Raw genomic sequence first — 22,843 nt, forward strand, 5'->3', positions numbered from 1 at the left:
CCTCACGAGAATCTACCACGTGCGGATCGACGAAGAAGTTTGGACCTTCTCGGCACCACTCGTTTCAATATGGCTGCCCCCAGGGAGAGGCGAGGGTGAACGTGAAAGAACAGATCCTAAATCTCTCATTTCATGGATCGTAGTGCAGAGTTCAGGAGATGGAAGGCGCAATGCCTGAGCAAAGCGGACCTTAGCCGGAAGGGCGATGTAGACGAGGATGTGGTTGACCTTGTGCAGCTCCTGAATGAACGAGAACAGTTCTTCACCACGAGTTCCTGCGCTGGCCGCATCATCCTCCTAGATGGGGTGAGCCTCCTTTGTGCTCTTGCAGCGCCTGTCTTATAATAGCGTGAAATACTAGGAGTCCTGTGCCCACCCAAGGCGACACCCCAAACCAGCCTCTTTGTGTTTGTCCTTCTGGTGGGTGGTTTCGGTTTATCTATGAAACTTAAAGGGTGAATTAGACTACTCCTTCTAAAACTTAATGTGTCTCCTAATCCCCTGGAGATCTTTTAAAATACAGATTCTATTCTGTAGGTCTAGCGTGGGTCCTGGTATTGTATTTCTAACAAGCCCCAAAGAGATGCTGAAACTGTTGGCCTGGGAATGCTCTTGAATTGCAAGGGGTAAAGAACTTGATTTTCTGAGTACTAAGGGAATTTAAAGACTTTCCAGCCTGGCGAAATTGGTGGCATCTCTTCAACTGCTCAACCAATTTACTGTAACTACCTGATTGAACGTCGCCAGGGTTAAGGTATTCATTGCCTCCTAGCGGCCCACTCCATTATTACAGCTCTGGTAATTTTTACTAAGGACAATACTGTAGTTAGTATACAGTGTGAAGTACTGGTCAAGCCCTTAGGCTTTGGAATTATAGAGCTTACAGTTATGGGAATTATTGGCTTTGTGACTTTAGGAAAGTTATCCAAACTCATCCCCTCCCTGTTCCATGAACTGAGGATAATAAAGAGTATCTGCTTCACAGGGATTTTGTGTAGAGGAAATGGGATAGTTTATTTGAAATATTTAGTGTCGTGCCTGGCCCATATAAGAGCACTGTAAAAGTTAGCTTTGTGTTAATTTTGGTATTAGAATTGAATTCAGAGCATGAAAGACAGCAAACTCATAAGCTCATTCTTTAGACGCTACCTGATCATTTTCTGGTCTCCGGGGTTAGCAGGGCCTGTTCATTTTGATATTGCTTCGGTTGCCTCCTGAGCACTGATACTGGCTGGGCTTGCTCTCTCTGTTCTCCCTTTTCTACTGCCCTATCTTACCTGGATTTTTGCAGTTGTTCCCTAACAGGTCACTAAACTACCAGTCTCTACCCCAAACCGTGTTACACACTGTTAACAGATTGACCTTTCTAAAGCACAATTCTGTGTACATGTCACTCATCTATGCTAAAATCTTTTATTATACATATTTCGATATCATTAAATCCAAACCCCCACTCCGGCATACTTTTCAACTCTATCTTCTGCTTCTTCTGTTCATCTTTATCTATTTACTGAAACTGAACTCTTCTTTTTCATCTTATGTTTACTTGCCTTTGCCTTTGCCCATGTTTATTTTTCCTGAAATGTTTTCCCCCATCTCTACATATCTAAGACATGACTCCCAAACTCCCCTCTTCCACCTGAACACAAACACAGACTTGGAAGTAATGACTACTTCTGAACTGCCTTAAGACTTTTTCTGAACCTCTTTTCGCTATATGTATTATCTTACACCTTGTATTTACATTTTCACTTTGCCTTATTTCAGGAAGGATTTGGATCAACTTACAAAAAGGCAATACAAGAAGAAAAATTAAAAGTGGGAAAATCTGGATAAAGGGAGTATAGATAAGAGAAAGCCAGTGATGACATTAATTCCCAAAACATGACCCTTGATTCTGTAATTTTGCTAAAGGTGGGCCACACATTTGGCTATGCGATTTAGAGCAGCCATAATAAAATCAGATATGTAAGTCACTGAGGTCACTGAATAAAAACAAATCAGTTATTTAGGACAAGCATGGCTCTACCAGTTTCCAAGGCCAGACAGCAAAGTATATCTATTGTATAAATGGTAGAAGTGGAGTGATTTAAAAGTACTTGTGGTTTCTTGCATCCTCTTTCCAGTGTCCTTGAGGGTGGGACATGTTTATACCCATAGTACCTAATAAAACTTTGCAAATAAACATTTTTTCAGTTAATAAATAAAAAATCTGATGTTACAATATTTGCCTTCTTGAAACTTTTAGTCCTATCTCTGCCCTTTGGGTCTACATATAAAGTCTAATGAAGAGGTCACAAATGTATGCCTATAGAGACTAGGGACATATAAGAGTGTGAACAGCTCAGGTGTGAGTAAAAAGTGGTAGGTCCTATGTGGGATTGTGACAACAGTGCTTTCTTACAAAAGTAATTCATAGTCTTTTTTTGTTTTTGTCATTAAATATTGTGCTAGCTAAATAAAATAGCTAGAGTACAACTGATGACCTGCTAGTGTACAACCCTTTGTAATCCTTTTCTCCTGACAAAATCATGACCATATTTTAGAAAATATTAAGTTATTTTACCTTAGTAAAAAAAATATTATTTTTTTCTATTTCAAATAATCTGGCTTCATTTTTGTTTTGGATTAACTTTACCCAAAAACCTACTAAATTGTTCTCAGTAGCACTTAAAATCACCACTTGGAATTATTAATTTAAGAAAGCCTACAATATGTTATACATTGTACTTATTATTTTTGTAAATGTATGATTAAATTACATTGTTATTTTTTTATTTTAGAATATAAATGGTATTGAGGTTCAGAAAAAAAACTGTTGCTGGCTACTGGTTACACACAGACCTTGTGTAAAAGATGACATGGTAAGTTTTCATATATAAACGTAGAAATAAACTTTTTAATTCATAATCACTTTAAGTACATGTGAAAAGAATAGAAAATTCAAGGTGATTTATGTGTATAATTATAATGACTGAAGATTATAAAGCCTAAAGAGAATTTATTACAATGGCCTTTGTGAGTTGTAGGAGATAAAAGTATAAATACACGTATGTATGCAAGCATTACTGACAGCTGCTCAACAAAACACATTCTCTTGGACCTAGTAGAGAGTTCATGGACATTGGACACATATTGTCCAAACTTTGAATTTCAATTCTGCCATTTGATAACTCTGTAACCTGGAATAAATTATAGAAGGAGAAGGGAGCTAGGAGAAAGGGATTAGAAAATAAATACAAAGTCTAAGTGATACATCACTGTCTAAGACAGTTATACAATTACTTTCTAAGGATTGCTTCTTGAGAATAAGTATTAGTCAGGCACTTTGCATTACTGGTTCAGGTGCTCAGCTGTTGTCTTCAGAGTACTCATTCAATCTCCATCCCCTTCTTTGGGTACTGATTGTCTCTGCATGTCTGCCTTTATTTTTTTCTGCTATAGATGATCTTTGTGGCAGGAAAGATAGCTGCCAGTGACCCCAGCAGAAAAAGACTTTTTTCTAAGATCCATGTATCATTCCCAGAGTACTTCACTCTGAGTTATCCTGCTTGGGTTAGCTGTTCTGCCCCTGAGGTCAGTTATTTTTGCCAATAAAATGGAATGCTATCCTTGATCAGTCCTAGGTACTTGGCATCTCTGATATTATAATAGGAGAAATGATGAGTGACAAGGTCATGATTGACAGTCCCACCAAAATCAAATGATGTGAAGGAGGGAAGATGTTGCCCAGGGATACCAGGCAGACAGAAATAACAACTGCCTTATATAAATTCTAGCTCGGACATAATAGTAACATGTGTCTCAAACCTCAATCAAACAACAAAGTATTTAAACAAACCTGGTAGCATCTTTTTACATGCCATATTTCTTTTCCTTTCTTTTTTTTTTAATTGGGAAACAGCCATGGTCATTGGTTACATATTGCTTTCATGCTACAGTGGCATAGTTGACTCTTAAGGAGGGCGCAGCTCACAGTGGCCCATGCGGGGATCGAACCGGCAAGCTTGGTGTTAGCAGCACCATGCTCCTACCAACTGAGCTAACCTACATGCCTTATTTCTTAATGAAAAATCTGGTATGGAATTAAATACAGTAGCAGTTTAGTTTTTAAAGATATGGTTGGAAAGAATGACACAGAAAGTATATGAAGAAATCAGTCTTTTTCTTTAAAAAAGCAGATTAATAAGTTTTTGGAGAAAAAGGACCAAGAAAACAGAGTAAAAAGTTACTGCAGAAAAGGGATGCTGAATGAGTCTGAAAGTTCCTGGGAAACACTGAAGTTATGTATGATAAAGGGTCACCAAAGGACAGGATCATATATATTTGTGACTGATACTAACATTTTTCATTTATTTAGATTGCAGCTCTGAAGAAAGCAAATGGTGATGCCATTTTGAAATTTGAACCATTTGTTCTTCATGTGCAGTGTCAACAGTTGCAGGATGCACAGATTCTGGTAAAAACTTTGTGATTATACTTGAAATTATAGGTATGTTTGTAGATTTAATTTTAAGTCTTAAAACTCCTACCAAAAATTAAGTTTAATTATAGGTTTAGGGTTATATATATTTTTGCATTTTATAGAGCTAAGAACAGTTTATCTGATTTAGTCAGATTATCAGAATTTAACAAATTTATTTTTTTACAGCATTCAGTGGCAGTAGATTCTGGTTTCAGGAACTCTGGCATAACAGTGGGAAAGAGAGGAAAGATTATGTTGGTAAGATACCTTTTGGCAAAAAGCAATTCTTTAAGCATAAAGTGATCCAATTTATTGAATTACCTTCTAATTAGATTCCTGCCTTTAGTCTCTCTGTACTCAAATCTTGTTGCCATGCCCTTGTTCAAAAACCTTCAGTGACATTCTTTCCTATGGGGCAAAGTCCAGAGTTGTTGAGATGTACATTTGAAGTCTGATTTTATTGTACTGTACTCCACTTCCTTTTAACCGCATTCTCTATGTCCATAGAGAATGGACATACTGTATGGTCCACAAAGTTGAAAATATTTACTGTCCTTTCACAGAAAAAGTTTGCCGACCCCTGGACTGAATGATCTTTCAGGCCCCTTTTAAGTGTCACATCCTCTCTGAGTCCTTTCCTGGCCAAGCTAACCTTAGTGAATTTGCCCTATTCTTATCTGCTATAGTACTTACTGTTTGTATTAACTGTTTGGCATGGCATTTATTGTTTGCTTTTGAACTAATTTCAGCTTGTCCTCCATTCTAGTTCCCTAGACTTTCCCTATTTTATATCGATTTTTAAAAAATAGACCTATTTCCCAAATAGAGGTGTCTCACAAAAGAAGACCCCTATAAAGCACAACTAAGTAGAAAATCAAAGTCTGGTACTGGTTTGAGTCCCCCTCTCGTTCCCCACTGCGTCTGGTGGCCCAAGCAAGAACACAGCCGTTGTTTTACCTTCCTCTCCTTTGTCTTCTATATTCAGTTGGTTACAAGTTGTCACATTTGCCTCTACTTTTTCACACCTGACACGATTGCTCCACATTCTCTGTTACTGCCCCGACTTAAGCCCTCAGTGTCCCTCACCTCAGTCATTACAGTGGTCTCCTGACTAGTCTCCCTGCTTTCCATCTTCTTCAGTCCCTCCGAACAATACTGTCAGATCTCCCTTTTGAAAAAGTCAGAGTCTCCAAATATTTTCCCTGATATTGAAGGCTTCCCCAAACTATTTTCCATCTGCCTTACTTATGTTCACCTCCCCCTAGTATACTTACACTCTAGCCGGATAGAAAACTATTGGTTGTTTGCCAAATGTGTCATGGGCTTTCATATCTCCATGACTACAGCTAAATTATTCCTCTGGCAGGAATGCCCCTCTCCCCCCCATTTTTAGGTCTGGTAAAATGGCACTTATCCTTTAAAATACCAACTTTCCCATAAAGCTGAGGCATCAGTCTCAATTAGTTGCACTGCTTCTACATTTCCTTAACGTTCTGAGTGTGTGTATGTGTGTGGTGTGTGTGTGTGCGTGCACGTGCACACATGCGTGTGCACATACATGTGTGTGTTTCTCCTGTCATAGCTCCTGTGTAGTATTATAATTCTTTGTCCACCTGTTTATTTCCTGTTCTAAAGTGTAAGCTGTTGCAGGGCAGGGACCACGTTATATCCATCCTGTATCTTCAGACTTACATGGGGATTGGAACATTGCAGATGCTCAGTAAGGCTCCATGAATGAATTTTTATTTTTCATGATAGTTTTTATTGTTGTTCTTAATCTATATCCAGTGTTTGGACTTACTTTTAGCACGTTGACTGTTTCATCAACGGGGTTACTGAGACTAGCCCTTAAGCATCATCGAGAAACGGCCACTTTGTGAGCTAGAGCAGGCGTGCTTTATTCTTATAACCACACTCTGCTCAAGCAGTGCCAAGAGGCTCTTTCACTTCCAGTCCATTTTGATTTTCTCTTGAAGCTTCTGTTGAGATTTCATTTATTTCTTTTCTTTAAATAGTGTATTAAAGCTTTTTCAGCTTTAGTGAGATTGAAACTATTAAAGTTATTGGATTCTTTGATATTCTCTGCTTCTCTGAAAGACAATGTATAGAATGACTTTCTTTAAGAAATGACTATATGACGGGGAAATCTATTTAATCTCCTTTGATTCAACTGTGTTTAGCAAAATTATATCAAAGCATAAACTTAAACGCTGTAATGGAACTGAATGAACTATGTTTAAAGACAAGCATGACTAAGACTTTGCTTTAGTTATTATCAATGTCTCTAGTACATAATTCATCATATTAAATTGTTTGTTCTTTGTAGGCTGTCCGCAGCACACATGGCTTAGAAGTCCCATTAAGCCATGAGGGAAAACTGATGGTAACCGAGGAATATATTGATTTCCTGTTAAAGATAGCAAATCAAAAAATGGAGGAAAACAAGAAGAGGATTGAAAGGTATATTAATTGGATATTTCCATGTTATTCTTACATGCTTGATTCATCTTTGAAAATATTAATACAGTAGTACCTCGGTTTTTGAACGTCTCCATCGACGAACATTTCGGTTTACAAATGCCGTAAACCCAGAAATAAATGCTTTGGTTTTCGAACATGCCTCAGAAGTTGAACATGTCACAAGGCTTCCGCTGAGTGCAAGATCCTAAGGCCTAGCTGTCAGCTGTTTTCGAATGTTTCAGATCTCGAACGGTCTCCCGGAATGGGTTATGTTCGAAAACTGAGGTACCATTGTACACACCAACTGCTTTTCTATTTGTAACCTTACCATGAATAATAAAAAGATGATCAAACTCATAGATAAGAGTAGGCCAGTTTGTCATGGCTACTAAATGGATCATAAGCTCCACTGAGAAGAATGGAACAAATGACTATAGGCATAAAGGAGAGAAACATAAGCATTTAGGTAAGAGAGCCCAACAGCTACCAAGACCATAACTGACCAAGTTGAAGGCAGCCATGGAAGAGGTACACTGCACCCTGGGTGTGATCTACTAGAGACTACCTAGAATCTCCTTCTGAGGAGAATGGACTGGTTAATTTTAGCCTGATAAATATTTTACACCTCTGGTGAGTTCAATACCCAGCTCTTATCATGGATTAGATCTAGAATTGCCATAATTGTCCCAGTGGGAAGGATTATGGCTATCAGTTTACATCTTTACACTTCATTTGTTCCTAAACTTTACCTTCTGGTAGATAAAACTCTTACATTGCTTTCTTTTTTCAACTTTTTTCTAAGAATAGTTTTTGATATGAAAAAAGTGACTATTATGTTGCCTTTCTTATATGAAGATAATGCCATTGACCTACCCATCATTAGGATGTGCATTTCTGAGTTATTGTGGTGATGGCCAAGCTGATGTCATTTATACTGTCCTCTTTCCCTTCTCCCCACCCCCTTGGCCACCTCACAACCAGTTAATCACTGCCTAAGTAACTCTTGAATCATTCTTTCTCCATCCTTACTGCCCCTTTCTTCATTCACGACCATTGGAATATTAGCTCGTCTCATGGTAGAATTCTAGTGTATCTCTGCTAAGCCATTCTCCATATCACCATAAGAAACCTGTCCATCAAATGCACAGGAATCCTATTGCTTAACTTGCCTGCTTAAAATTCTTCAATAGCTAGAATTCTTTTTGAAGCAGGTAAAGCCAGAAGTGCCAATGGTAGCAGTGTCGCATGGTGAGAAAAGGTATAACTAGGCTCCCGAGGCAGAACTGAGTTCAAATGCAGGTTCTACCACCTGGGAATGAGGCCTCAACTCTCTTGGCTTCAGTTTTCTTACCTCTAACTTGGGGGACGCAGTTATCTTATAGAACAATGTTAGTATCCATTCAATAGCATGTGCATAATGATTGGCCCTGTCCCTGTCATGGTGTGGGTTCTCAGGATAGGACAGCCTTCTCCTTCAGTGACACATAAAAAGAATAAACCAATAATCACATAGTACCCCCATCCAGGCTTTCTCAACCAGGGCTCCTCATTTGAACCACAGAATTCACAAAATTATTCGGGTGACTATTTTTCAGTTCTCCCAACAATAGTATATAACTTTTACCATTCTAGATACACTGGAGAGAAGTTAATTCATTATATACAGTGGATGCCTTAGGACATTAGGGCTTAATTTTCTAGCAGACTCCTGATTGAAAAAAGCTGAGAGGTTACCTGGCCACAAAATGCTTTGAGCAAACATTCTAAAGAAAGTGATGATTTCAAGTAAGCAACTGAAGAGCACCCAGCCACTCCAGTAGGCTAGAATTTGAACCATAGGTAGGTACTTATTGGTACCATTCCAAAAGTTGACTACATTTGTTAGGTAGTATTCTAGTGAGGCCATTTGATAAAACGTAGGAGGTAGCAAATCAGTTTTTCTGTTTCCTTATGTGAATTTCAACAAGATTATAAATATAGCCCACGATCCACTAACTATACACCTGGTGAAGTTAATTGAGCCACGTTCACCAACTATAAAATCAAATTATGCTTTAAATCCATTGACTCAAAAATATGTTTTGCGATTATCGTGTGCATGCTGCTATCAAGAGAGTCATGCTCATCATATAAAATCAGTGAAAAATTAAAGAAGGGTAAAAAGTGTCTTAAGATACTGATTAGAAGATTACATGTGAATTCAGAAAGGGTGAACAAATTAGGGAGCTCCTTTGGGAACAGCTGTACATCCAGCCAAATGAAGAGAAAGAGTGACTCTTCTGATATTGAAAAGAGAAAAAATAATAAATATCGAGGTGATGAGTTCTGCAATCAGACATTGAGTGCTAAAATTGGTTTGTCTTAGGACCAAAGTTTCACAATTAAAATAGCTATAAGAATTTTTAAAATTCAAAATTCAAATGAGTAATATTTCAGCAATGAGAAGTGTTCTGCAAATGTGAAAAATCAAAGTTAAAAGGTAAAATATTTTCAAATAGAAATTTGGTGTTTGTTTAATACACTTTCCAAGCCCAGTTCTTAGTGGGAAGAGTAGATAATTTCCTACATAATGATTTCCATGTGAAAAATGTCAAGTTTGGAGATCCACTTACCAATTATAAGAGGGAGGCTGTCTTTGTCTCTATTAATAACAGATCAGGACTGACGGGTCAGATAGGACCACCATTTGGCTGTAAGTAGAATAGAGTAGCCATGTTCTTCTTTTCACCGACTCTGTGATAAGAAAATAAACATTTTAAATAAAGGATAGAATAAAAGGCTGAATATATTGGCATAAATATTGTTGATAAAAATAAAACAAATTGGAAGAAAAAGTAAATTAATCTGTTTCCTATGGTTGGGTGTTTTTGTTTTGTTTACTTTTCTTTTTTGTGGTTATGTATACATAAAATTTACCATTTTAACCATTTTCAAGTGTACAGTTCAGTGGCATTAAGTACATTAACATTTTTATGTAACCACTACCATCACCATTATCCATATCCAGAACCCTTTCCATCATCCCAAGTTAAAACTGTATCCATTGGGCCAGGGAAATAATCAGTTAAATTCCCTAAATAATAATTCCCCATTCCCCAAACTTCCAGCCCCTAGTAATGAATATTCTATTTTTTTCTCTCTATTAAGTTGACTATTCTTGGTACACCATAAAAGTAGAATTATACGATATTTGTCCTTTTGTGCCTGACTTATTTCACTTAGCCTAATAATGTCTTCCAGGTTCATCCCCATTGTATCATGTGTCAGAATTTCATTTCTTTTTAAGGCTGAATAATATTCCATTGTCTTTATATACCACATTTTGTTTATCCATTCATCCACCGTAGACAGTTGGATTTTTTTCCTACCTTTTAGCTATTGTGAATAATGCTGCTATGAACATGGGTATACAAATATCTGTTTGAATCCCTACTCTCAATTCTGTGGTGTATACCCAGAAGTGGAATTGTTAAATCATATGATAATTCTACATTTAATTTTTTTTAGAACCACCTTACCGTTTTCCACAGGAGCTGTGTACCATTTTACATTTCCCACAAGCAATGTGCAAGGGTTTCCTTTACTCAACATCCTTGCCAACACTTGTTGTCTTTTATTTTTGTGTGTGTGTTTTTGATAATCGCCATCCTGACATGTGAGGTGATATCTCATTGTGGTTTTGATTTGCATTTCCCTGATGATTAGTGACATTGAGCACTTTTTCATGTTCCTGTTGATAAGAATTTCTGTTGTATCACTGCTGCTTTCCTTCCTGCTTATGGTGTTCCTTCTTAACTTTCTCTATCTGTTGGTTAAATATTGTTGTTTTTCAGGATTTTGTTCCTGGCCCATAATTTCGGCGACTTCCCCTTCCAAATATCTCCCAAGTTGTTGGACCCATATATTCAATAACCTATTGAACATATCTAACTGAAATATCCCATCAGTCTTTCCTTAATATCTTTCTTATCCTTGCCTCAACCCCACAGCCATTTCCTTGGTTCAAATTCTCATCATTTACCAGTATCATTACAGTTTATGCCTCAGTGCAAAACAGAAATGTGAATGATTGAATTGCAATTATTTAATTGCATATGTCTTTTTTTTCCGTTACATCATGGTCACTTTGAAAATAGGACCGACTTCTCCCCCAACCGAACACACACACACACACACTCACTCACACTTATACTTACACTTAAATATCTCTTATCCTAACTCTTATCCTAAAACCTTACATGGTGTCTGGCTCATAGTAGAAACCCAGTAAGTATTTATTGAATTAATCACAAACAATAATGGAACGTAAAAATTAACACATTATGTTGAATTCCCCAAAGGCAAAGAATGTTTCTTATTCATTATTTTCTGAGAGTCTGGCACAAGAATGGTGGCTCATAAATTTAGTGAACTGACTTTTTCCATTAATGTGAGATTTTTAAGACTTCATAGCCTTAGGAAGATTATCCTGGAAGACACTTAAGGTTGTTGAGAGGTGGGGTGAACAGGAAGTTCTTGCTACACAGTCCAGGTAGGAAGTAACAGGACCCTGAGTAACCAGATGAGAGGGACTGAATATCAGCTGACCATGGCAACAGATAAATGGGGATAGACGAGAAGGAGGAGTCAAGAGTAACAGATGTCTTAAACTCCTCATAGTTGCTAGTCTTACTTTTTTAAATGGAAGTAAAGCAGGTTAGTAAATAACTCACACATTTCCCTGTATAGTTCAAGATCAAAAAAGTAATTAATATAAAGTGGAAATATATACTTTATTTCCATACTTTAGTTCCTCTCTGTTTATCCCCTCCCCTCATTTTTTTCCCTCTCATAATTCCTCTCCCATCACCTGGCCAGCTTCCCATTCATCCTTGCAATTCAGCCCAGGCATTGGGTGTTTTTCCAAGGAGCTTTTCATGATCTCACGTGGAGCAAAGTCCCCTCAGTATGCTCCTACTTTCTCGTTTTCGTGTGGCATGTTGCATGTGTTTTTCCAGCTCTGTAGCTCCCATTAAACCCCAAGCTCCTTGAAAGCAGACCCTGGGTCTTACCTCTGTTTCCAGCACCTGGCATAGGCTGTCACATACATGTTTTTTAAAAAAAACGCTTGAGCTTAATCAGTTAAATTCCAAATGAGTCATATATGAGAATAGCCTTCTTTGTTACTTGTGAATGATAGACACCTAAGATGGTATGAAATTGTGCCTAAGTTTCATTAATTTTATGCTTCTGTTTCAGAAGTCAAATAATTAGCTTTTTATTGCAAGTGGTCCTATAACTGACCTGAAAAGCAAGAATCCATTTTCCCAGAGCTGGCCTAAAAAGTTCTCTCATGAAGAGAACTTAGTACAGGTTGCCCTGATACAGGTTGCATGATAATCTTAACTGCAGAGGTAGAAAAACTGAAGACAATTTGATTTGAAGTGGAAAAAGAAACAGTTGCCTGAGCATACATTTCTTTTTGTTCTCCAAGCTCTTTTTGTTGCCTGTGAGAGCTGAGAAAATTACACTTTGAGAGCTGGGCTTTAAAATGCTGTGTAAAGGGTCATAGTATGAGTGGAGAACATGTCATTGGAAAAACAAATTTCTGACTTAATGAGGAAGATAGTTTTCCAAAGGACTTTTTAAAAGTTCCCTTAAAAAAGGAAAAGGAAAAAGTATTTGAAGATTTTATTTTTGGCTTTCAGCACAAAAGAGTCTTTGTTCCATTTTGTCAGTTTATTTTTGGTACCCCAAGAACATAGCTTTGAATTCTCAGGTTTTTCTAATGGAAGATTAGAATAAGGCACACATTCCTCTTTTACTTTTTTTATATGATTGACAAGATATTTTACACAAGCTGTTAATTCTCTGTTATCATAAAAGAGCAATTTAATCTTAACTTTAGTTTTCTAGGAATAGAGTAAAATCCAGGAAAAAAAAAAAGAAGACTTGGTTACCTGAGTCTGAAGTTCAGGGTTGGGTGGAGAATGATAGAAAATGAAGTTGCAAATCATGGATCGGCTCTTATGATCAGATAAGGACGAGTCACACCATTTTGTGGCATGCTTGGATTTATGTTTTAGAAAATTTGAAAATAAATTAAGGCCAATCTAGATGACATAATGTTATACTACCATTAAAAAGCGCTATTTTGTAGTTCATTTGATGACATAGAAAATGTTTTGAATAAACATTAAATTTGAAAAAAAAATGTATAACTTTATATGTAATATCACAATTGTGTAAAAGGCAGTAGGTATATGTGTGCATGTATAAATACATTAATTCAGAAAACAATAAACTGGTAAGAATTAAAATATTGAGAGTGGCTATTTCTAATTAGTTATACAGAGGTTATCTGTATTTGTAACGTCATATATTTTCCAAATTCTCTAAAATGAGCTATTACATTATGATTTTTTTATAAATAAATAATTTCTGTTTTTACCTTCTTTGTCCCCTCTTGTGGAATAGAAATTGAGGCAGAATAGAGATTGTCAAGAGGTGATTCTAACCCAGTTTTCAGAACTGTCCTTAAAGAACTAAAAACACAATCCCAAATTAAACAATAGTAAAGCAAGAAGCATATTATTTCTTTGGTTCATTTCGTAGTTTAAGGTTAATATGAGACATCAAATTTATATAATTTATAAGTTCTAAGTGTATTTCAGTCATTCCGTTTCATAACACAGATTTAACCACAGTACTTATTTCTTTACAGGTTTTACAACTGCCTGCAACATGCTTTGGAAAGAGAAACTATTACTAACTCACATTCCAAAGAGAAAATCAACGAGAAAAATAACCCATATTCTCGTAAGAAAAAAAGAAACCGAGAAAAAGCACGTGGCAAATGTATTGCTGAAGAAAATGATAAAGAACTTGAAAATGATGATTATCCAGGAATCAATGTTACTGTCTTTCCCGAAGATTACTAAGATTTGGTTCTGAAGTGTCTTGATAGAATAATGTTTCTAATAATTATTATAAAGCTGCTCTTTATAAGAGTATTTTAGTTTGTTGAGTGTATCAGACATTCAGAAAAACAAGATTTAATTTTTCTCTCTGTTTTAGAGAAATGCATCTTATAAACAGATGCCTTTTTAAAATGGCTGTATATAATGTTTGCTCATTAGATACCATATTTTAATCACAGAGATTCATTATAAAAATCGAATTATGAATTTTAATGCCTCTTTTTTTTACTTTAATTTGTACTTCTGCAAAACAGGCGAACTATAATACCCTTTCAAGAGAACCTTATCATTAGGAATATTTGAATAAAAATCATAGTAACATTTTACTTATTTTTAACTTTGAAATCTCCAGCTTTAAAGGCAGGTCAGAGTTTGCTTCTCATTGCCATGGAATCCAATGACAAGTTTTTTTCCTCTCTTTTGACCTTGTGGATAAAACAAGTGATACGCTTTTCATTCTGGACAAAATATCTGAACTGTCTTTCCCTTACATTTCTCACAAACCAGAGCTTGCCACTAGCACAGTCTCTGTCAAACAGGGGGCATAGTTTTTCCCTAAGCCTGGTCAGAAGTGATAAGACACAGGAATCGTAATGGAACAAATGTGTTCGAAAATTGCAAGGAAATCGGAAGACCTGGGTTTGAGTTCTGACTGCTACACAGAAGTCGGAGGTCCTTGAGCAAATTACTTAGTTTCCAAGGGCTTCCATTCCTCTTCTGCCTGACAGTTATTCTAAAACCTGCTGTATTTACACCATAGGACTGTTGACAGAATGAAGGTAAATCAAAATGTGAAAACAGTATAAAATAGACCATTTTGCATATATGTTAGTATTTTCCATTTTCGTTTTAAAATGATGCTTTCATGCTGTATTTTCAGACTATATTAAATCATAAAAATTATATATTTAAAGGGAAATTAACTAGTCAAGAACTAATGAGTTATAAGAAAATACCAGAATGTCAAATAAGAAACATTATATAAGATAATATAATACTGAGTCATGATTTTGCCATTTCCTAATATTTTTATAGTTTGCTTAAGTCTTCACTCTGTATGAATTAGATTTGTATCTCAGTGCTTGTCTTCTGACATCATTTTGTACTCTCATTTTTTAAATAGACTGACTTCATAGACATCTGTAAATAAAATCATAAGAGATACGGTTCAGACAGTTCTAAAGTTATTGTGAGATTTTTCTTTACTCCTTTTTCCTATCATTGCTTTGGACAGCTCTCTTTTTTGGCCTGTAAAACAAGATACTAGTATTTACTTTTCTCATTTATTCTAATATTTAGGAAATCTTTTAACAAAGTCCTCTGTTTCCTTGTTCCAGACAGAACCGCCTTTGAGTCCTGGATCCCCTGCCATCCTGCAGCTTTGGTGGTGCTGACCACTCGCAGCCATGCATCTGCCTTCATGGATATCCTGAATGCTTTCTTCTCAATCATCTCATTTATGGCGAGTCCTCAATTTTTTTTTCTCTCCAGCCCTTTAACTGTTTGCCACATTTAGTGCACCTTAGAATCATCTTTAAAATTAAAAAAAAACACACACAAAAAAAACATAAAGGACCTGAGATTCTCCAGGAGCAGTTGGCCTGTGTATTTTTTTTCAAAAGCTCCCAAGTTCCTTAATTGTTAAACTAAAGGCTAATAATGCTATAAACATTCCCCCATTTCTGTCTTTGGTCCTCATCTTCCATTCCTCTCTTCACCCAAGCCATCTCATCCATTCCAGTAGCCTCAGCTTCTGAGACCGGGACTCCCACCTCTCCTGCCCTGACCTGTCTCCTGCGCTCCAGCTGGGCCCCTTCAGAAGAGTTGTTACTTTCTAAACATTTTCTCCTTAGACTACCTTTTCTGGTTCTTTGGCTGCAGAAAGCAGGCTTTTGTTGTGACTGTTTTTGTCTGAGTCCATTTGCATCTCTAGGTTGCTGGCTTTTTCATTGCCCAGTCGTGGACATGAAAGGCAAAAGGAAAACCCAGGGAACTCACTGCTGTGTTGCTTTTTAGGTCCCGAGATCCCTAGCTGGTCCTCCTTCCACTCTCCACCTTTCAGAGTCATCCTATATTTTATGTATAACGTTCAGAGTTTTTAGTTGCACTTACTGGAAGGAACAGGAAAAAGTATATATATACTGTATTTTCCCAGAATCAGAAGTCTATGTATTTTTTAAATTATTGCTAAAATATTGGGGTATTGCTGAGGACACTTTTTGAACCCATGCAAATAGCCGCAGAGCCCTTTATTTAGTGCTGCGCCCCACCTTCCAGCTTGTATGTTTTGCTGCTCTTGCTTTAGGTTACTAGAGCCTCTCCACCTTAAAATAGAGAAGAAAAAGCCCAGAAGTCTGTTTCTTGTCCCCCTCCCCTGCCACATGCATACCCACTGTCTCAGCCAATAATGACAAGTGCAGAACTTCGAAAGACAACTCTGTTGCCCAGAAATGGGATACACGTGCATGTGCAATTGCCATCTGAGCTCCCAGCAGCATCAGGCGGAGGCTGGGACTTCAGCTTAATCCTGCCATGTTTTTTCTACTCCCTTACCTGTTTCTCCTGGGGTCATACTTGCACTAGGATGCTGTCTTCTGGAATAACCTGACTTAAGACACATATTGAGATTACTTCTGTCATATTTTAAAAAGCTATGACATTTATTTGAAGGAGTTGATATTTTAATATGGTAGAAATTACATGATTGGTAGTGATTTTAAATTTACGACATAAACATGCTGCAAATAAATTTACGATGTTAAGTACATAGTTTTAAAAATTCTTTTGGGGGCAGTATCTAATAAACAATTTTTGAGGGTCATTTCTATAATACATACTGTTATAAGAACCTAGAAATGAGAAGAATTGATTCTAGGTGAGGGAGCACTAGAAGTCCAATTCAAGAAGGTACCATTTCATTTTGGTCTTAAAGGACAAGAAACAAGTTCACTTGACAGAGAAATAAAAAATTGCTTCTGCAGACAAAAGGAATGTGTGATTAAGTAAGGCACCAAAGAGTATGACATACTCAGTGATGTGAATATTCCAGAAAAGCTGAAATACAACATATAGCCTGAAATGAGTCAAGCTGGTTGAAGCCCAAATGTGGAGGGCCTTGTAGTCCAGCGAGGAAGTAGACCCATGCTTCCTAAACATGGCTATGCCTCAGAATTTCCCAGGCTGGGATAGAGCATGGGAGGCTGTGTTCTAAAATACTGATGCTCCATCTCTCAAGCTAGAATCTTCAATCTCGAGTCTAGGAATCTGTATTTTAAGCAACTCATCCAAGTGATTCTGATAAAAATTAGCCCAGCACTTTTAGAATCCACTGGTAACAGACTTAATCCTGAAGACACTGGAGAGGACTTAAAAGATTTTTTTGAAGGAAAAAAAAAAGTAATATCGGCAGATGCTGCAGTGTACCTAGGTTATCGATTTTGTGTATACACTTTATAGAAGGGTAAGCAGGAGCTTCCAGTATATTAATCCGTATCGTCACTGTCCTTACCCTTCCTTAGGTCTCAAGCAGCTGCCAGGAGGAAGGGTAAAATGTACAGTTGTGTAAGTTGAACTCTGTACAACCCAGAAGGGGACAGTCCCCATTGTGACAATATGAATGGCACTCCGTGAAGCTGTACAGTGCACATTCTTATATACTAACATACAGCAGTCCTGCCAGAAGGGAATTTGGCCAGGAAAGAAATCTCACAGTCTCAGAATGTCTGGAACATTTCTTCTAATTTAATTAATAGAATATGGAATTACCTGCCAGGCAGGTAGAGGGGAAGAGAAGAAAAACAATGAAGAAACAGGCCCCAAATACATAAGAACTGTAGGAAAAGCGATGGGGGTGGAGAAGGGCATGCTATGGGGAATGACTGCACTCTGCTGTTTAAAAGGGCTCATAATCCGCTGACTTTTCTTCACTCATTTAAACTGATCCCCGAGGGACCTAGGGATTCCAAAGACTCTAACCTGAGTATAGGCATAAGGATCTGGGAGAGAGGGGCTGCCTCCTCTTCTCTTTATCTAAGGTAACAGAATTACCCTGGACCTCTTAGGTCAGACAGAGACCAAGCGCTGGCCATAAAACCAAGACTACACTGAATCCCACTCACTCCTTAGCGTCCCTTAATATTTGATTCATCTAATCAATCCACATGCCTGATCCAAACTATTAATAACTGCAAAAGGGCAATGTAGTAATAATTAAACATACAAGATCACTTATTGAAAAATAACTTTTTGGTTTATTTTCGTTTTGGTTGAGCTATCCAAAATAAATGTTTTTCCTTCCCCCAGGATGGAGGCAGGCATTTTTTCCTAATGGAGTCTCCATTTCTCCATATCACCTATGAGGTAACTGTAGCCGACTCTTGAACAACGTACAAGAGTTAGGGGTGCTGGCCTCCTGCACAGTCGAAAATCCACATATAACTTCTGATTCCCCCAAAACTTAACTAGTAATAGCCTACTGTTGATGGGGAGCGTTACCCATAACATGAACAGTAGGGTAACACTTATTTTGCATGTTATATGTGTTATATACTGTATTCTTATAATAAAGAAAGCCAAAGAAAAGAAAATGTTATTAAGAAAATTATAAGGAAAACACATTTACAGTATCTATTGAAATAAAAGATCCACATATAAGTGGACCCATGCAGGTCAAACCCATGTATTTCAAGGGTTAACTGTACTTTTGTGTTCTAAAAGAGAAAGAAAAACAAAAGTTGTCAGATTTGTTGAGAAACAGGGAGGGAAATTAAGAAACATGCTTTTGTTCTTGAGATTCTAAGCCAAGTTCATAAACTAGTGGCAAAAGGATGGCCTAGCAGATGTGTTTCATTTGACCCACACAGGTTATTTTTCCTAACTGACACAATATTTTAAACTATGATGGCCTTTTGTTTTTTTAAAAAAAATTGGAACATGTGGCTACACTGAGCCCACATTCCCACCTGACCGCACTCCGCAGAGCCAAGTACTGGCTGCCCCTTTGGACAAGGCTGGTTTTCCTGCTCTGCGCAGTCGCAGCACCCCCTACTGGCTCCCTGACTTACCTGCTGCAATCATTTCCACTTCAATGCCTGGTCCTGTAGGCCCCAATGTTAGCAACCCCTGCTTAGAACTTTGGGGAGAACTAAATTATATTATGGTGTTAGTAGGTTCTACAATAAATAAGAGATGAGAGCGGGACTGACTACAAAATTTGCAGAGGCCAGTGCAAAATGAAAATGCGGGCCCCTTGTTAAGAAAATGTTGAAGAATTACAAAATGGCAAAACAGAGCATTAAGTCAAGCGCTCTTCTAAGCGTAAGGCCCTGTGAAACTACGGGTTATATGCCCATGAGCCCGGCCCTGGATTGAAGGCTTGGTGCTTGGAGAGTTGAAGAGGGGAACGGGTGCCAGGATGCTTACGTCTTCTCCCCCCACTACGAAAGGGGCAGGTTCTGTGATGTGCCTGGTCTTGGCACCTCCTCAGGTGCAATGTCTCCGCAGTGGCAGGACCGTTTAGGAGCCTGCAATGACGCAGCACTCATCACTGATGTTTTGGAAGCTGAGGCAAAAGTCTCAGTGGCTAAACTTAGAATAAGTGAAATGAAGCCCTCTTCAGAACCACCTGCTTTCAAATGAGAGCAAAGGCAGTGATGAAGCACCATGTTTTGAAAACAAGGTCTTTCCCCATTTCGACAGGAGTCAGGTTCCTGGGTTAAGTGTTAAAGAACCTTGAAAAACAGCTGCTGTCATCTTATAGGTGGGAGTTGGCACTATCTTTAACTTGGCAGGGGTAGGGGAAGTAAATCTAACACTGCCATATAAGGCTTATAATAAGGAATATATTTTTGGTTAGGATTTTTGGCCTTTCAAAATGGGCTTTGAGCCTCAAGCCTCTCCTTTCCCCTGCTCTACCCCATTATTCTCAACATGCAGGCTTCTGTTAATGCAAAAGAATTTTAATACTTATCAATGCTTTTGTTCTTTAACTCAACAATTTAATTTTCATGCATTCAGTTCTTGCTAAGCATTTATTTCTATGCCCTCTTTTTGTCTTTAAAATGGTTTAATTTAAACTTTAAGTCATTGTACATTCATTTATTTAATTTAATACATTGTGTTTTTTAGAGAAATTTAGGTTTACAGAAAAATTGAGAAGTACAGAGTTCCCATATACCCCCCTCTAGGGTATTCTATATATAATATGTCATATGCTAACAGTGGCAGTTTTACTTCTTTCTTCCCAATTTGAATGCCTTTTATTTCTTTTTCTTGCTCTTGCCTAATTGCTCTGGCTAGGACTTCCAATACTATGTTAAATGAAAATGGTAAGATTGGGCATCCTGGTCTTCTTCCTGATCTTAGAGGAAAAGATACTAGCTTTTCACTGTTGACTATGATGTTAGCTGTGGGTTTGTCATATATGGCCTTTATTTTACTGAAGTACATTCCCTCTATATCCAGATTTCCAGACCCAACATTCTAAAATTCCAAGATATACTTTGTGACTAAAGGAGATTAGGTTCTTCTGTTTTTTTACAGTAAGTTTTTTTGAAAAGCTTATTTTCAAATAATTTCAAAGCTACAGAAAAGTAATAATAGTAAAAAGAGCTCCTGAATGTACTTATATACTTTACCTAGCTTGCCAACTCCATCTCTCTGTCTCTCTTTCTCTATGTATAGATATAACATATACAGAAGGTGCCAAAAAAAGTATATGCATTTTAATAAAGGAAAAAAGGTGTATTAAAATTATAATACTTAATATATATCAATAACAAAAGATGAATACAAGTCATGTGTATACATTTCTTGGCATCCCTGCTATATAATAGATATATAAACATTTTTTCCGAACCATTTGAGAGTAAATTGAAGATACCGTTGCCCTTTACTCTTAAAATATATCAACGTATATTTCCTTAGAACAAGGCCAGTCTCATCAAACTTCAGCACAATTATAAAAATCAGGAAATTTACTATTTATACAATCTACAAATCTTATGGAAGTTTCACCAGTTTTCCCAGTGATTGTCTTTTTTAGCAGTTTGTTTTTTCTGGTCCGGGATCCAATTTAGGAAAGTGAATTGCTGTTAGTGTTCATGTGCCTTTAGTCTCATTTATAATCAGGTAGTAAGCCTTTGCCTTTTTTAACAGTGATGTTTTCGAGGGATACCCGAAGAGATTTTTTTAAATAGCTATCAACTTACATTTTTTTCATATTTATTCATAATTCGATTCAGGTTATGCATTTTGGGCAAGAATACTCCATAAGTGATGTGTTCTTATCGATGTATCGCTTCAGGAGGCTCATGAGCTCAGTTTATCCCATCATTAGTGATGTTAACTTTGATCTTGTGATTAATGTGGTGGCAGCCAAGTTTCTCCACTCTAAAGGTATTAACAAGAAATTTGTAGGATGCCACACTTTGAGAATATGTAAATAACCTGTTCCTCACCAAACTGTTCCTCACCACTAGTTTTAACATCTATTGATAATTCTTGTCTGAATCCATTATTACTATGATGATTTTGACTGCAAAATAGTCAAAATAGTAATTTGCTATTTCCCTTATTCCTTCTATATTTATTAATTGACATTCTAGTTCATGAGAAAGCTTCCCTTCACCGTGTGTGTGTGTGTGCATATGTGTGATCAGTATGGATTCATGGATTCTTATATTATTCAATTGGTTATAATGCATTGTTCTCATTCTTAATTTTAATGCTTATATTGTCCCAGAGTTGGACAGTGGGAGTCACTTCAGACTGGTTCCTGTGCTCTTTTGTCATGTCCCCTTCAGGTGTTGAGCATTTCCTTATTATTTTGCACAGGTGTTCCAGGTTCACCCCAACCATAGAATCAACCGAAGAGCCGTGGTTCCTTGGCGTTTAGAAAGTACGTTCTGAACACTAGGTGTGCTCGTGACAGCACGTTTTTTTTAATACTTATGGAATGATTCATCAGTGTATAATAATCAGGACGTGATCATTCTTCCACGATTGGATCTTGCGGTTTATATCATCCATGAGATGTGTTGACAGAAATGACATCCAAAACTGTCCACTAAGTTTATTTCTCTGTGGTGTAGCAGTAGGAATGTTCATATTATTACACAGAAATGAGCTCTTATTATATTCATTTCATGAATTCCTTTGTTCCTCAGGTTTTCATGACTTAATACTACCCCTACCTATTTTCCAGGATATGGTAAGACTGAAACAAACTGTTCTTAACCCCTTGGAGAAAAGCACTATGCAGAGATCAAGAAATTCTGGCTATGTCAACTGTAACTGAAAAAAAAATAATTTTTAAAAATGCAAAAAAAAAAGAAATTCTGCTAATTTCATTTTGTTTAACAATTGCCAATAACTTAATCAAACTGCTTGTTAATCTTGAGGCTAATTGTACTGATACTTTCAAATGAGGCAAAAGCTAATTAGTAAGTCACGTGAACTAGACTGTTTTCCACAGCAACAGGCAGAGTCAAACTGAAGTTTAATGTGTTAGTTCTATAAAGGGGAAGGTAAAGAAAGAAACAGAATGCCCAAACACAGTCTAGATTTTCCACAAGCAGCCACCAGGTGGCAGAGCACTACGCACGGTGGACCCCTTAGAGCAATTTGAGTATCCTTAACACTGAGGTGGTAATTGTGGACTTTGGTTTGTTTTATTTTCTTTATAAAACCAATTCCAGAATATTTTGATATTTTTATTTTTAACTACTATTTATAAAAAAGAACTCTGACATTTATTCTTCTAAATAAATGAAATCATGTATTGTCAAATTATATTTTAATTGGAAAAGCTACATATCCAGTTTTTACCTTTGTTGTTCTAATTTGCCATTAAAGTTATATTATGTCTAAGGTGCAAAATGAAAGCTATGTTGGGAATAAGCTTTATTTCAATTTTTCAGTTGGCTTGAGTCTAAAATCTACTTATAGTTAGAATTGTAAG

General features: G+C 37.0%; 1 protein-coding gene across 5 annotated transcripts; it reads left to right on the forward strand.

The window, feature by feature from the left end:
- The first annotated feature begins 20 nt into the window (after window positions 1–20).
- Window positions 21–22,843, forward strand: TYW3 (tRNA-yW synthesizing protein 3 homolog). 5 transcript variants are annotated; one of them, XM_033115251.1, is made up of 9 exons: window positions 21–306; window positions 2,784–2,864; window positions 4,361–4,459; window positions 4,652–4,723; window positions 6,792–6,925; window positions 13,629–13,723; window positions 15,222–15,346; window positions 21,718–21,781; window positions 22,088–22,830. In XM_033115251.1, the coding sequence occupies exons 1-9, from the start codon at window positions 133–135 to the stop codon at window positions 22,117–22,119; spliced, it is 876 nt and encodes a 291-aa protein (XP_032971142.1). In that variant the 5' UTR covers window positions 21–132; the 3' UTR covers window positions 22,120–22,830. The 5 variants fall into 5 exon arrangements, 4 of the variants coding, with proteins under 4 accessions (XP_032971142.1, XP_032971144.1, XP_032971143.1 ...); XM_033115253.1 differs by lacking the exon at window positions 4,652–4,723 and having other exon boundaries at window positions 22,088–22,843; XM_033115252.1 differs by having other exon boundaries at window positions 21,718–22,833.

This window comes from Rhinolophus ferrumequinum, chromosome 9, assembly GCF_004115265.2.
Source record: "Rhinolophus ferrumequinum isolate MPI-CBG mRhiFer1 chromosome 9, mRhiFer1_v1.p, whole genome shotgun sequence".
In the NCBI taxonomy this organism is placed as follows: Eukaryota; Metazoa; Chordata; class Mammalia; order Chiroptera; family Rhinolophidae; genus Rhinolophus; species Rhinolophus ferrumequinum.